Raw genomic sequence first — 16555 nt, forward strand, 5'->3', positions numbered from 1 at the left:
TATTTTTATTTCTTTATATCATAAACATCACTAGAGAAATGGCACTATTTTTAATAGGTTTTTCATATTGGATATGACCCATCAATTATAGCTAGCTTCTGAGGCAGATGGATTTCTGAGTTTGAGGCCAGCCTGGAATACATAGTGATTTCCAGGCCAGCTAATGCTGCACAGGGAGACCCCATCTCACACAAACAAGCAAACCAAGCAAAGAAATAAAAACCAACAACAAAAAATTAGACTCTGTGACTCCAGAAGGCAGATCCTTCTTCCGTCTTTCTGTGTCATTTGTCAGAGTCTAACAGCGCAGGATGAGCAGCCACTTCATTGACTTAATCTCCATCTACGTACTTGGGTAAGACGTGATGGTCAACAAGGGTGAGGGTGAGCTGGCCAGCCTGGTGCAATGTGGGGAGGTCGATCTCATCCCGGAAAATCAGCGCAGCCTCTGGAATCTGAACCTTCTGGAGGAAGAAGACATTGTCCCCTCGTAGAGGAAGCTCAGAACGATTTATGTTTAAAACTGGTATAAAGATTTCTCCTGCTTCCGCCGTCTAGTAAAGGAAGTGAAAAGAAGGCATCCTAAGGTTTTGGAAACAGCAAGGAAAAGTAACAAGATTGGGCTTTGGGTTTACTCCCTGCACATATGTAAAAAAAAAAAAAAAACCCTAAGGCAACATGATCTGGGGTTGAATTACCTCACCTTCTTACTACCAATTACCAAATCTATAAAGATAAAAGGATAACTTGCTTTTCAAACTGGGGAATCAAACCCAGAGCCTTGACCGTGGAAGCACATAGTCTACGACTGTTCTGAGAGGATGGCCCTTGTCCTCCTTCTTAGCAATAACATGGAAATCAACAAGTTGTCTTATGGGAAAGACCTGGGTATAGACTTCATGATACAGGAAAGAGATTATCAGCCCTTAAAAGCTAACCTAGGATGGGGCCAGAGAGATGGCTCAGCAGTTAAGAGACTGGCTGCTCTTCTAGAGGACACAGGTTCTATTCCCAGTACCCTCATGGCAGCTCACAACTATCTATGTCTCTGGTTACAGGGGATCTGATGCCCTCTTCTGGACTCTGAGGGCACCCGGCATACGCACAGTGCACAGACATACATGCAGGCAAAACACCCATACATATAAAATAAGAATAATTTTTTAATTGACCTGGATTGGCAGGGATGTAGTTTAGTTGGTATCATACTCACTTGGCATGCAAGAGGCCTAGGAATTCCCAACACTGCACAAACAGGATGGTGGTCTATGCCTGTAATCCCAGCACCCAGGAGGTGGAGGTGAGTGCCTTAAATCCCAGCACTTGGTTGGCAGAGGCAGGTGGATTTCTGAGTTCCAGGCCAGCATGGTCTACAAAGCGATTTCCAGGCCAGCCAGGCAGTTACACACAGAGAGAAACCCTGTCTCAATAAAATAAAACAAAACAAACAAAAAAATTCAATGTCACCCTCAGCTACCTAGTGAGTTCCAGGTCAATGTGAAATAAATGAAAGCCTGTCTCGGGGGGGAAAAAAAAAGGAAGAAAGATAATCTGGGAAGACAACTACCAGATCATTGGTATCCATACGGAACTCAATAATAAGCTATTTAAATGTAACTTTATGGTTTTACAAACCCTTGGTGTGGTTTGAATGAGTTATTCCCCCATGGGCTTATATGTTTGAATACTTGGTCATCAGGGAGTGGTACTACTTGGGAGGGATTAGGAGGTGTGGCCTTGTTGAAGGAAGTGTGTCATTGGGCTTTGAGGTTTCAAGGGCCCAAGGCAGGCCCAGTGGCTCTCTCTTCTTGCTGCCTGTGGATCTAAATGTAGAAGTCTTTTGTTGTTGTTGTTTTGTTTTTTTGAGACAAAGTTTCTCTGTGTAGCTTTTCGCCTTTTCCTGGATCTCACTCTGTAGACCAGGCTGGCCTTGAACTCACAGAGATCCACCTGCCTCTGCCTCCCTAGTGCTGGGATTAAAGGCGTGCGCCACCACCGCCGCCGGCGATGTAGACCTCCTAGCTCCTCTCCAGCACCATGTCAATCTGCATGCTGCCGTGCTCCTTGCCATGATGAAAATGGACTAAACATCTGAAACTGTAAGCAGGCTCCAATTAAATGCTTTCTTTTATAAGAGTTGCCATAGTGTCTCTTCATAGCAAGAGAAAGACATTCCTCAAAACACACGTATACACTCTAGACAGTAACACAGCACTCAACAAAGGGATCTTTACTTCTGTTACGCACAGGTGTAGGTGCGTGTGCACCTGCATAAGCATGTGTGGAGGTCAGGGGACAACCTCAGGTGTCATTCCTAAGGCACCAGCACACCCCCCCCACCCCATGCTGAGACAGGGTGACAATTGCCTGAAACTCAGCAGGTAGGCTAAGTGGCTGGTCACCGAGTCCTGGGGATTTGCCCGTCTGCCCCACTAGTGCTGGAATGAGAAGGGAGTGCCACCGTGCCCGACTTTTTCTGTGTGGGTTCTGGGGCTCAGACTTGGGTCTTCATGCTTGCACACCAAGGCCTTTATTGACTGAGCTATCCCCACTATTCTCCAACTTTATTTTCTTTTTTATTGATTTATTCATTTTATTTCACATTTGAGTATTTGGCCTGTGTGTTGTATGTGCGCCACATGTGTGCTTGGTGCCCGTGAAGGTCACAAGAGGGCACTGGATCCCCTGGCACTGGAACTCTAAATGGGTGTGAACTACCGGACAGGTGCTGAAGAACTGAACTCTGGTCCTCTGAGCTACCTCTCCAGCCCTTTTTTTTTTTTTTGGTTTGTTTGATTCTTATGAGACAGGCTAAACCTTACCCTCTTGCCTCCTGCTTCCAGGGCCTTACAGATACGTGTTGTAACACCTAGCTGAGACTTAACTTCAATTTAGCCAATGCTAAAATTTTTTGTTTGTTTTTGGTTTTTTTGAGACAGGGTTTCTCTGTGTATCAGCCCTGGCTGTCCTGGAACTCTCTCTGTAGACCAGGCTGACCTCAAACTCACAGATCCACCTACCTGTGCCTCCTGAGCATTGGGATTAAAGGTATGCATTACCACTGCCCAGCACTAATGCTAAATATTATTAAGTGGCAGAGCTGGGTCTTGAATCCAAATCTTTTCACTCTAAGGGGCTATTTCTTTTTTTTTTTTTTTAAAGATTTATTTATTTATTATGTATACAGTGTTCTGTCTGCATGTATGCCTGCAGGCCAGAAGAGGGCACCAGATCTCATTACAGATGGTTGTGAGCCACCATGTGGTTGCTGGGAATTGAACTCAGGACCTCTGGAAGAGCAGTCGGTGCTCTTAACCTCTGAGCCATCTCTCCAGCCCCAAGGGGCTATTTCTTGGTACTCACCTTTGTTAGGTAAAAAGCCAGGGCAAGAGCAGACACCATGGAGTCTAAGTCACAGGCTTCATTTCCCAGCACAACATGCAGAGGCCTGGACTCCTGGAGGGAAGGAGAAAGTCATAAAACCATCACTGTATTTCTGTTACCTCACACTCAAGTGGGGCATCATGTACATCTTCTCACCGACCTTCCGAGGACACGATATCGCCGATGGGGTCGGCAAAGTGGCTCGGCTAGGCTGTGAGCAGTTATATACACCCAGTTGGCAGAAAGGTGCTTTTCCTCTCCACTAACCCCGTCCCTGCGTGTTAACTCTCAGAACACCAAACAATGACCCGATTGCTTATGCTTCTTCAGGCTCTCACTGTCATCAGAGACAGAATGTTCTGGAAATGGACAGTTATGCCATGCCCTCAAGGATACCAGGCCTAGTCTATTGCCTCTATTCTCAAAACAAAAGAATAACTTTTACATTTCTACGCTACGAAAGCAAGCAGAGGCTTTGGATGTAAGGTGAAAATACAATCCACAGCCAGCAAGAGGTTCAGTGGATAAGGGTATTTGCCATCACCCAAGCCTGAGGACCTGAGCTGGACCCCTGGAATCCACACTGTGCAAGGTGAAAACCAACACTTGAAAGTTGGTCTCCAAACTCTATACCACGTGGTCCAGGGAACTGAACTTACTGGCTTGGCGGCAAGCGCCTCCACCCACTGAGCTACCTAGCCAGCCCACACTTGTTACTTTGTATGCTCACCTAAGAAAGTATACACATAACCCACAAAGAAAGTGTTGCTGCGGCGGCTGCCGGAACTTCTCTGGATCTTTGTTTGGGTTTTAGAAGTCTGATTCTGTAGTCCAGATTGGCGTGGCTTGAACACTCATTTATTTAAATGAATTTGTGTGTGTATGAAAATGTGTGCATGTCTGAGCAAGCCACAGTGCCATGCAGAGGTCAGAGGGCAACCTTAGATGTCAGCTCTCTCCCTCCTCTTTTGAGGGAGGGCCTCTTGTTCAGGACTGCAGGTCCACACATTTCCAGAGATTCTTGTTCCTAATACCCATTTGGCTTTGCTGTAGGTGCACTAAGATTACAGATACATGTTGTAGCATCTGTCTTTACATGGGCTCTGGGGATTTGAACTTCTGTCCTCACATCTTCTTGATTTTATTCAGTTAGCCATTGTCCTGGCTAGTTTTATGTCAATTTGACAGAAACAACAATCACTGCAGAAGAGGGAGCCTCGATTAAGAAAATGCCTTTAATCCCAGAACTCAGCAAGCAGAGGCAGGAGGATCTCTGGCAGAGGCCAGCCTGGGCTACAGAGCAAGTTCCAGGACAGCCAGGGCTGTTACACAGAGCAACCCTGCCTCAAAAAACAAAAAGAAAATGCCTCTATAAGATCAGGCTGCAGGCAGACCTGTAGGACATTTTCTTAATTGGTAATTGATATGGGAGGGCCCAGCTCAGTATAGGTGCCATCTCTGGGCTGATGGTCCTGGGTTCTATTAGAAAGCAGGCTGAGGCCGGGCGGTGGTGGCGCACGCCTTTAATCCCAGCACTCGGGAGGCAGAGCCAGGCGGATCTCTGTGAGTTCGAGGCCAGCCTGGGCTACCAAGTGAGTTCCAGGAGAGGCACAAAGCTACACAGAGAAACCCTGTCTCGAAAAACCAAAAAAAAAAGAAAGCAGGCTGAGCAAGCCATGAGGAGCAAGCCAGTAAGCAGCACCCCTCCATGGCCTCTGCATCAGCTCCTGCCTCCAGGTCCCTGCCCTGTTTGAGTTCCTGTCCTGACTTCCTTCAATGATGAACAATGAAGTGGAAGTGTAGCCAATAAACCCTTTCCTCCCCAGGGTGCTTTGGTCATGGTGTTTCATCACAGCAATAGTGACCCTGACTAGGCCATCTCCTCAGCCAGGAACTTTTGTGTTTTGTTTTGTTTTGAGACGGGATCTCACTATGTAGCTCTAGCTGGCCTTGAACTCATATCTACCTGCCTCTGTCCCCCGCCCCCCAGCGCTGGGATTAAAGGTATATGCCACCATGTCTGGCACAGAACGTTGAAAAGTCCAGCAGCTGATAATGCAGAGGGACAGAGAACTGATGACATTAACCTTGTTCCCGTTTATCTCCTGAGCTCTCAGCATTTTCAAACACATTTAGACGACAGTGTTTATAATAGCAGATAGGCTTTGTTTTGTTTTTTCTTTATTTAAACATTTGAGGGTGCCATACATTATTCTAATACTTTTACACCTAGCAATTGATCATTTAGTCTCCATAACAACCAAATGAGGCATGCACATACTTTAAGCGTTATCATACTTGTAATCTCAGCAGTTGGGAGGTAGAGACAGGCAAATCAGGAGTTCAAGTCCAGCCTCAGTTAAATATTAAGTTCCAGGCCAGCCCAGGCTATTTGAGTCCCTGTCTATAAAGGAAAATAATTATTATAATCACGATTTTTGGGTGCTGGGTATTGCATCTAGGGAATTGCATACACTGGAAAAGTACTCTATTGAGCTCTACCCCTTCCCCTTGAGGTAGGGTTTGCTAAATAATCCAAACAGTTCTCAACATTTTGATCTTCCTCCTTCAACCTTCCCAGCCCCGAGGTTATAGGCATGTACATCATGCCTGGCAGATGTATTGCTGGAGACTGAACCCTGGGCTGTGCATGCTAGGTAAGAACTCTATCAACTGAGCTATACCTTCTGTCCTTAAGCTAGCTTACTTTTAAAAGGGAGGGGGCCTGGGTATGGTGGCACATGCTTTTCATCTCAGCACTTGGGAGGCAGAGGCAGGCCTGTGAGTTTGGGGACAGCCAAGGCTCACAGTGAGACCCCATCTTAAAAAACATATCACCACCACCACACCACCCTCATCATCATCTGTCCTGTGTGTGCGTGGAGAGCAGAGGATGACTTGAGGGGGCAGGGTCTCTCTCCCACCATGTGGATTCCAGGAATCAAATTCAGGTCATCAGGCCCGAATGAAATCAGACAAGGCCTCCCAATCCGCGCAAGCTTCCTTCATTTCAATGCTGTTATTTTAGCTGGCTAGGCCTTTGCTGTAGGGGCTGTCCAGACGGGACAGAACATGTGACAGGATCTCTGGCCTCTACCCAGTAGACGCAGATAGCACTGCAGTCATAACAATCAAAAACTGTCTCCACGCTGATAAGCCACCACAGGCGAGGACGCTCGGTTTCCAGGAGGAACCAGCAAAGAGCAAAGCCACAGTGGCCTCTTGTCAGGGAATATGTGAGGCAGAGTTTAGAAAACTAGGAAAAGGGTTTGGTAGACTAAGACAGACATAGCAGGGGCCACTTCTCAAGTAATACGACTTTAGGGAAAAGTCAGGGGAGACCTACAGTCGTTCCTAGACATGCGATCCTTCTCCCTCTACCACAAGTTTAGACTTCCAGGGGGTGCTCAGCCACTGGCAACTTTATTCTTAAGATTTATTGATGTTACACGTGTGGTGCTCTGCCTGATTACATACATGCGCCATGTGTGTGCCTGGTGCCTGCAGAGGCCTTAGGAGGGCATTGGAACCTCTGCAACTGGAGTTACAGATGATTGTGAGTCGCTAGGTGGGTGCTGGGAGCCAAACCCAAGTCCTCTGCAAGAGCAGCGGGTGCTCTTCACACAGGACCTTCTCTCCAACCCTCACATGCAGCTACTAAACAGGCTGCTGCTTCCGTTCTGTGGTGCTGGAAACTGAACCTAGGAATTCATGTGCGCTAGGCAAGTGCTCTAGCACTGAGCTCTAAGCTGTATCCCACAGACAGGCTGCTTCTTTCAGTCCACTCTCTTCCCCTTTTATTTGTACCACCAGACACACAAAAAGTGGAGCTTATTTGTCAGGCCTTTTAGGCAAAGGGCCCCTAGAAGATGTCTGCCCTGGAGATCTGCCCATGCTCATTTCTGTAGGCCTACTTCAAGAGTATGAAACCCTGGGGCCAGAGAAATGGCTTAGCAAGTGAAGGCCCTTGCAAGTATGGACCCTCGTCAGATGGGGTGGTTATACCCGTAATCCCAGTAGTAAGGAAGCTGAAGCCAGAGCATCACCAACTGGAGACCAGCCTGGACACACAGTGACAGGCCTGCCTGGGCTGCACAGCAAACCCTGTTCCAGACCAACAAACTACGAGCTGATGGACGGTGCCCTGGCAACAGGAAGGCCAGAAGTCTTGCATTGTAAGTTTGAGGCCAGCCTGTGCTGTGAGATTCTTGCCTCAAAAAGCCAAAGAAGCTGGGCACCAGTGGCACACACCTTTAATCCCAGCACTTGAGAGGCAGAGGCAGGCGGATCTCTGTGAGTTTGAGGCCAGCCTGGGCTACAGTGCGAGATCCAGGACAGGCAACAAAACTACACAGAGAAACCCTGTCTCCAAAAAAACAAAACAAAACAAAACAAAAATAATTTTGGAGATTTATTTTTATTTTGTGTGTTTAGGTATTTTGCTTGCACGTGTACCACATGTGTGCATTGCCCACAGAGACCAAAGAGGGAGTGGTATCTCTTTGACCCGCAGTTACAAACCACTGTGAGCTACCAAATGAGTGCTGGTAATGGAGCCAGGGTCCTCTGGAGGAGCAGCTGGTATTAATGACCACTGAGCCATCGCTCTAGCCTCAATTTTTTTTTTTTGGTAATGTTTTGTTTTTTAAGATCGAGTCTCGTTTCAGACTTAGAACCATCCTGCCTCAGCCTTCCTAATGCTGGGATTCCATATGTAGACCACCACACACGGCAACACTAGATTCTTTTACAAAGCAATAAGAAAATTCTATACCCAAGATCCCAGCCATATGACATAGTATCTCCTTTGACTTCTGAGACTAGATAAGTCCCTCTGTCTCCTAGACACCAAGGACTGCCCAGATGGCTGTGGACCAAAGCGACAGGAAAACCCTAGAGATAAGTGGCTCAGAGAGAGCAGGAAGCGGGTTGTAAACGTGACAGAAAGGCCACGTGTCCCACGTGGAGGGAAGGGTAAGAGACAAGGGGCAGGCTGAGTAAGGAGTTCTAGGAAGCGATCAGAGAACCTTTCCAAATTCCTGTGACAGTGCAGCTGAACCATGGCCAGTCAGATCCCCAGCATGGGAGGAAGGTAAAGAAAAGCGGGGCGGGGGGGGGGGGGGGGGGGGACGGGGACGACGGGACGGGGACACACAAGGCCACACCGCGAAGGAGGAGGAACAAGTGTCAAGCTCTGGTGTCGGTCCAAGCCCGGAGCAGACAGCAAGGAACGCTCTGCCACTTGTGGCAGGTCCTGGACCCTGCTGACAAAAGATGTCTATCCTCTTCTTTTCCCGTTCCTGGCCAGCACGCTCCCGCCCTGCACCCCCAACCTTACCCACCGTTACCCAAGACTGCCCGGACTATGTGCCCACCAAACCATTATGTGTGCATGCCCTGCGAGGCCCTCTGTGCTCTATTCAGTCTCTGGAAGCAGCAGAACGCCACTTGGACAATCACAGACTAGGGCTGAATCTAACCTTGCTTCTTACTTGATATGGGGTCCTGGTTCCTACATAAAAATGAGGGCAGGACTGGCAAGATGGTCCGTGGGCAAAGGCTGCCAACCACGACAACCTGAGTTCAGTCCCTAGAACCAACATGGTAGAAAGAGTTTGGAGTCTGTTCTCTGACCTGTACAGATATGCTGCGGCATGCTGCCCACCCCCGCAAAATATATAAATAAATGTTAAAAATTTTTATTTTATGGGCTAGGGATGGCTCATGTAGTGTTCTTGAAGAAGACCCAGGTTTGGCTCTCAACACTGAGTGGTTCAAAATGGCTTGTAACTCCAGCTCCAAGGGATGCTCCGCCCTCTTCTGGCTTCTGAGGGCGCCTCTACTCACATGCACATTCCTACACATAGACACACACACAGACATCTAATTAAAAAATACATTTTTTCAAGACAGGGTTTCTCTGTATAGCTCTAGCTATCCTGGAACCAATCTTTAGACTAGGCTGACCTTGATCTCAGGGATCCATCTGCCTCTGCCTCCAAGTGCTGGGACTAAAGGCATGTGCCACCACTACCTGGCTTCGGCTAATTTTTTTTTTTTTTTTTTTTTTTAAATGAGGATAAGTTGGGCATGTTGGTGTACACCTTTAATCCCAGTACTTTGGGGCTGAGGTGGAAGAACTGTAGCAACTCTGAGGCTAACCTGAGCTACATAATGAGTTCTCAGCCAGTCTAGACTATGGATGAGACTGTAAAACAGCAAAAGAGGTAACCTTGTTTCATGCCACGGTATGGATTAAATGAGGCATCACCTAAGAGCCTCCTCTGCAGATGGAGCACCCCCTCCCTCTTCTTCCTCTGCTCCTCCCTGCCCAAGCTGGTGCCACCTTTTAAAAAACCCCCATCCCTTAGAGTCGGCAAGTGATTCTCCCCGTCTCTAGCTTCCCACAGCTGAGTTCTCAGGAAAGACGATACCTTCCGGGGTTCAGTACCTTTTCACGAATGTGTACTTTTTTTTTTTTTGGTTTTTCGAGACAGGGTTTCTCTGTGTAGCTTTGTGCCTTTCCTGGAACTCACTTGGTAGCCCAGGCCGGCCTCGAACTCACAGAGATCCTCCTGGCTCTGCCTCCCGAGTGCTGGGATTAAAGGTGTGTGCCGCCACCGCCCGGCGTGAATGTGTACACTCTTAACTCCTAACACAGCTTAGGTCCAAACTAGGAGACCCTTGAGAGTGAAAAGGGGCACTCTTCAGGGTCATGCTCCAGAAAATGAAGACTCCTGGGTGCATGGCTGCCCCCAACTTAGAAGGCACTGTCCTCTTCAACTAGGAAAAATACGTAACTCTCACCTCCAACCCACCCCTCCACCAGCTGATTACACAGGCCACACGGTGTCCGTTTTCTAACTAGAGGAAGAGTTCAGGGAAAATACAGCTAAACTTAGCAGCATGAGATACCCGAGCTGTCAACGGAAGAAACAGAATCCGAGAGCCACAGGAAACAGACATTTTTTTTTTTTTTTTTAGACAGGATCTAGCTATGTTGACCTGGCTGGCCTTGAACTCACAGAGATCTGCCTGCCTTTGCCTGGGATCAAAGGCGTGTGCCACCAAACCTACCTACTTTCCCTGCATCCCTGGCTGACCTAGCGTTCACTGTGTAGGCCAAGCTGGTAACTGAACTCCTGGCCATTCTGCTGCTTCTACCTCCCAAGTGTTGGCATTACAGCATGTGCCACCATGCCCAGTCTCTCTCCGCAGCCCTGGCTGTCCTAGAATTTGATATGCTGCAGACCAGCTGGTCAAAGGTGTGAGCCACCACACCCGGCCAAAAAACTCTCCGAAAGAAAGAAAGGGGCAGACTATGGCTCACTGGGTAAAGCTGCATGTTATCCAGCCTGGTGGCCTGAGTTCGGTCAGTGGGACCCACACGGTGGAGTGTTAAATCTTGAAACCTGTCCTCTGACCTCCAAACGTGCACTGTGGCATGTGAGCGTGTGTGCACTCAATAAATTAGTGTAATATAAACAAGATTTTAAAGGAGGGAGGCTGGAGAGATGCTCAGTGGTTAAGAGCACTCATTCTTGCAGAGAACCCAGGTTTGGTTCCCAGCTCCCACATAGTGGCTCACAACCATCCATAACATCTATTCCAGGAGATCTGGCACCCTCCTTAACCTGAGGGCATCATTCATCCACATCAAATAAAATAAATGAATCTTAAAAAAAAAATTTTTTTAAGAGGAGGAGAAGAAGAAAAGATCCATTAGTTAAAATAACACATCCTAATGTTTTATGGCCTGGATTGCTAAGAAAACCACTTCCCAGTCCAGTGGTGGTGGCGCACGCCTTTGATCTCAGCACTCAGGAGGCAGAGGCAGGTGGATCTCTGTGAGTTCCAGGCCAGCCTGGTCTACAGAGCTAGTTCTAGGACAGCCAAGGCTATACAGAGAAGCCCTGTCTCAAAAAAAAGAAGGAGAAGGAGAAGGAGAAGGAGGAGAAGGAGGAGAAGAAGGAGAAGGAGAAAAGAAAAGAAAGACAGACAGACAACCGCTTCCCGTCTGAAGCTGAGCATGTCCTGACAGCTACTCTCCACAATTTTAACAAAGGGGAGGGGCAGACCAGCCGATACCCTCACCCCCACCCTCCTCACCCCGAGAAAAAGAGAGGACTCTGACAAAGGACAAGCAGCTACTCCCGATTGCAGCCTCATGCCTGAGAAGTGTACCTTTGTTCCTAGCTCAGCCTGAGATGTAGCCCCACCCCAGAGAAAAGAGTTCTTCCTGCCGGAAGTGCAAGATGGGTCTGTCACTAGAAATAGGAGCCCATTTAAAAAGCAGGCTTCCTTTCTCCCTCTTCCCATTACTTTATTTTTGTTGTTCTTTTGTTTTGTTTGTTATTGTTTTCAAGATAAGGTCTCACTAAGTAGCTTTTGCTGTCCCAGAATTCTCTATGTAGCCCAGGCTGGCCTCAGACTCACAGAGATCCGCTCGTCTCTGCCTCCCCAGTGCTGGGATCAAAGGTGTGCTCCACTCTACTCAGCTTCTTTCTTTTTTTCTTTTCTTTTCTTTTCTTTTTTTTTTTTTACACAGCCCAGGCTGGCCTGGAACTTGCTCTGTAATCTAGGTTAGCCCCTAACTTGGGGTCTTTCCACCTCAACCTCAGCTACCAAGGCCAGCTATGTAGATTTCTTTCAAGTGGAACATGCCATTGTCCTTGTGGCAGAGGCTACAGAAAAGTTCTCTGGTGTCACATACTAAAAATATGGCATTGCAGGAGAACGGGCTGCATATCAGCTGTCTCCGGCCTGTGCAAAAGCCAAGCATTCACAGCTCCCACAAGTCAATGGTGTGTCTGTCTGATCTGGTCTCTTTCCACAGGCAGATGTGAGGGTGACCTGGCTGAGACATCCGTCATCCCATTGATCACCAGGACTCATTCTGCGGATCTACCCTGCTAGGCCAGAGTCCAGCCTCCTCCTTCCCCGCCCCATGTACATCGCTCCTGAAGAAGCACTGGCCCTCCCTCGCAGAGGCCAGCCCTCTCTACCAGCAGACTGCTCTTTGGTCCAGGGTGTACACGTAGTGTCCTCCTCTGCTTGACCCCGCAAACCAGCTCTTGTTTGTTTGACACAAGGTCTCTGTGCAGCCCTTAATGTCCTGGAATTTGTTATGTAGACCAGGCTGGGATGAGGATCTCTTTATACAAGGAACACCAGGCTGGAGAGAAGCTCAGCAGGTCCTAGCACCCACATGGAGTGCTTCACAACAGATCCAGGGGATTTAATAATACCGTCTTCTGAACTCTAAGGGTGCACGTGGCAGATAATCACAGATATACACACACATACACATAAATTTCTTTTAAAAAGGAAACAGATTTCTGGGGGAACTGGATGGTAAGGGGAAAAAAGGCCTTTATCTTTTCTACTTTGTATCTGTTTTGTGCTTCAATGTTTTCCTTATGTAGTATTTCTATAATTAAAAATAATTAGAATGACTGGCATCTTCCAGCATATACTGCTACTGGCTTATAATTAATATTCTTAGAATCTCATGTTCAACGTACGCCCTGCCCTAGCGAGGCTGTGTGCTGAGACGATCCCAAGGCTCCTTCAGAAGGAAGCACACAGGTTCACAAAGGATTAGCCTTTGCTCCTTGGAGGAGGAATACGGAGAAGGACTGGGATAGTGTAATACTGGAAAAGCCAAATCTATTGCCAAACTTCACAATAGTGTGGATGAGCTGTTACCTGGGGGAAATGGGTAAGGAGGGCTGAGGTGGTCTCAAAGAAAATGGTCCCCAAAGGGAGTGGCACTATTAGGAGGTGGCTGTGTTGGAGGAAGGGCGTTACTGTGGGGGCAGGCTTTGAGTTCTCCTGTGCTCAAGCTACTCCCAGCGTCACGGGGCACTTCCTGTTGCCTGTGAGACGTAGGACACTCAGCTACTTCTCCAGCACCGTGTCTGCCTGCACACCACCATGTCCTACCATGATGATAGAGGACTGAACTTCTGAACTGTAAGCCAGCCACCACAATTAAATGTTCTCCTTTATAGGAATTACTGTGGTCATGGTGTCTTTTTACAGCAACAGAACACTGACTAAGACAAGGGTAAATGCTGGAAAGAAGATCCATGCTTTTGGGTAAGGTTTCAGGTCCAGGGCCCTTCACTAAATGGTGGGAAAGAGAATAGTTACTTCCATGATGCTGGAAAAGCTCCAACAGGATAGCACTCAGAATGATGTCAAAAACACTCTACATTAGTGTCTGGAGACACAGCAGCTAAGAGTGCTTGCTGTTCTTCCAGGGTACAGAAATTTTGTTCCCAAGGACCCAAGTCAGGCGGCTCACAACTGCCTGTAACCCAGTTCTAGGGGGTCCAACACCCTCTTCTGGTTTCCTTGGATACATGCATGCATGTGCACAGACACACATTCTCACACGCGCGCGCACACACGCGCGCACACACACACACACACACACACACACACACACACACACAAATAAATACTTAGGAACCGAAAGGATGGCTCATCAGTTAAAAGTGCTTATTTCTCTCCCAAAGTTCCATTTGTGGGATTGCTCACAATCTCCCATAATTTCAGCTCCAGGGAATGTGGGACCTCTAATCTCCGAAGGCACCTACATTCACATGTACACACACTAACAATAATAATAATAATAAAAAAATTGCCAGGAAATGTTGTTGCACGCCTTTAATCCCAGCACTCTGAGGCAGAGGCAGGTGGATCTGAGTTTGAGACTGGTCTGGTCTACATAGTACCAAGCCAGCCAGGGGAACAAAGTGAGACCCTGTCTCATATAAATAAAATTAAACAAATAAAGCTGGGCATCACAGTAGAGTCCCATAATCCCAACACTTGGGAAGTAGAAGCAGGAGGACCAGAAATTCAAGGTCAACATTGGCTACATTGGGACCTCAAGGCCAGCCTGGGCTACATAAGACCATCTCAAAAACAAACATATTAAAAAGTAAAACAAAACGCAGACCTCAGGCTAAGTGTGATGGCACACATAACTAGGAGGATCACACACACCCCAAAACAAAAAGAAAAGTAACTGGTGAGAATTGGTTCCAAATTGCCTTATGCATTACAACAACTTTCCCCAAATATGGTGTTTTTTTCTAGGGGTTTATGAGAATGGGTGAGTCTCCCCATGAAGTCCAGGTTTGCTCAGACCTCAGTATGTAGCCCAGGCTACCCTTAAGCTAACAATCTTTTTGCCTCAACCTACCAAGGGCTGAGATTACAGGCACCCAGCCTGGTCAGATGTTTTCGAAAGGAAAATTTTAGTGTAGCAGCCATCAAACTGAAACTCACCCCAAATTCAAATTGAGACTATTCATCTATCCCAGCAGCTCAGTCTACAGCGAATTAGGTGACTTTCAGGGTTTGTTAAAGGCCAGACTCTATTGCTCAGAGAAATTTTAAGTTTTGTTCTATTTTGTGGTGGTTTTTTTTTTTTTTTCTTTTTCTTTTTCTTTTTTTTTCTTTTTAGCCCAAAGCTGGCCTGAACTGGTGAACCTTCAGCCTCCTCCTCCTCCTCCCAAGTGCTGGAACTAGAGGCATGTGGCTACCACACCCAGCTAAGTTATTTTTTAAAGGAAGACAGCCATCTGTCTAGGTTTCTGGAGGGGCAGAGAAACTCACAGCAGGGGGCCAGGTGACTTGGAGCCTCTAGGAGGAATTTCGATCCAAAGCTGCCATGGCCTGTCAGCGCGGCTGGCTGAGTCCAGCTGGTTCGGGAAGCACCAAAAATAAGCTACAAAGCATTCAGGGGCTGTGCTTATGGTTTAGATTCCAAACACTTGGTGTGTATCCCTTACCCAGGAGCGGGTATTTTTACGTATTTGTGTGTAAAGGAGACTAAAGGAGAATACTGGAGGCAAAGGAATGTAAGTTGTGGGTCAACATATATGCCTGATGCATAAAAACAGAGATTTAAAGTAAAACACTAGAGAACGCCTCTAATCTAGAAAGAGAAAGCAAACCGCCATTCAGCGGCAATAAAGCGGTGCACCAAGGTACCCTCCACATCCCCGGGGTTCACGTGGAGGCCGGTGGGCTGAAGCCCGGCTCGCCGGAGGGAGACTGAGGGGCGGGGAGAGGGGGACAGACACACCTTGCCGGGCGAGGCTGGCGGCCACCTCACTGGTCCAGCTGACCGACCCGACTCGGACAACCGAGAGGAGACTCACTTCTCCGGCTCTCCCGCCCATGGGCGATGGGTTTGGTCCCCAGCTCGCCCGCGTCCACCTCTGTGATCCCTCCACCCCGACCGTCCGGGCTCCCCAGATCCTACACCTTCGTCCTTCCCGGACCCCACGCCGCTTTCCTTTCAGTCACAGATCGGGACCCGTTACCTGCAGAGCGGCTCGACAATCCTGCAGGTAGTCCTCCATGGTGAAGCCCGAGGTGTGCCGTCGCCCCTCGGCGAGGAGAGGTAACCCGGCCGAATGCACCCCACCCCAGACTCAGGGTCTAGAGCCGAGAGTCAGGGGGCGGGACTCGAACCCGCCACACAAGGGTTCGGCCTCCGAACCCCCAGGAGGAAGTGCGTAATCCGGCACTCCGGGAGTCCGGCGTTACCCCGCCCCCAGCGGCGGAGGCTGAGTTCTGAGCCCAGAGGCTCATGGGAGGTCAAGGAGGAGCATGTCGCAGTACCTCCTGGGAAATGTAGTCCGGAAGCTCCTAAGAGTCCCCAAGTGAGCAGTTTTCTGAGTGCTATGACATACAAATTGTGTATGTGTCACAATAATTCGCCTTTATGGCATCTGAAATTGCTCTTTCAGCTATGACTAGGTATAGTATCTTTCCATATATTACACTGAGCATCTGTTTGAGATTAATGTAAATTAATCTCTCATATATATATTTTTAAATACAAGGTCTTGATATATAGCCCAAGCTAGTCTTTCTTCTCAGCTTCCTGAATGCTGGATTCACAAGCCTGGCTTGGTCGGGACTTTAAATTGCAGCATATCTCTATGTCTTATTAAAATAGCTTTAGGTGTTTTTTAATTTTAATCCTCCCCTTTACCAAACTGACCTATTGTGATCAACGGTGTGTTTGTTCATGCTAGGAGAGCATTAGCATAATCTTTGACCTGTCTTCTTAAAATACAGTCGTGCCAACTCCTCCTAACTCCTTAACTCTGTAGCCTCTTTTCCCGCACAGCCTGGACAAATA

The 16555-nt window shown here is 47.9% G+C and overlaps 1 protein-coding gene across 3 annotated transcripts in view; it reads right to left on the bottom strand.

Annotated features, from left to right (window-relative positions):
* Positions 1-16505, bottom strand: part of Prune1 (prune exopolyphosphatase 1) — a 33247-nt gene extending 16742 nt beyond the window's left edge. The window contains exons 1-3 of one of the 3 annotated variants that reach the window (XM_052730182.1): positions 15729-16505; positions 3364-3456; positions 352-554 (exon numbers count right to left, since the gene is read on the bottom strand). In XM_052730182.1, the coding sequence (XP_052586142.1) occupies positions 352-554; positions 3364-3456; positions 15729-15767 (335 nt within the window). In that variant the 5' untranslated portion in view covers positions 15768-16505. The other 2 variants (XM_052730183.1, XM_052730184.1) reach the window with 2 other exon arrangements.
* Positions 16506-16555: the final 50 nt, after the last annotated feature.

Source organism: Peromyscus californicus, unplaced genomic scaffold (assembly GCF_007827085.1).
Source record: "Peromyscus californicus insignis strain IS unplaced genomic scaffold, ASM782708v3 Scaffold_9__1_contigs__length_137607984, whole genome shotgun sequence".
In the NCBI taxonomy this organism is placed as follows: domain Eukaryota; kingdom Metazoa; phylum Chordata; class Mammalia; order Rodentia; family Cricetidae; genus Peromyscus; species Peromyscus californicus.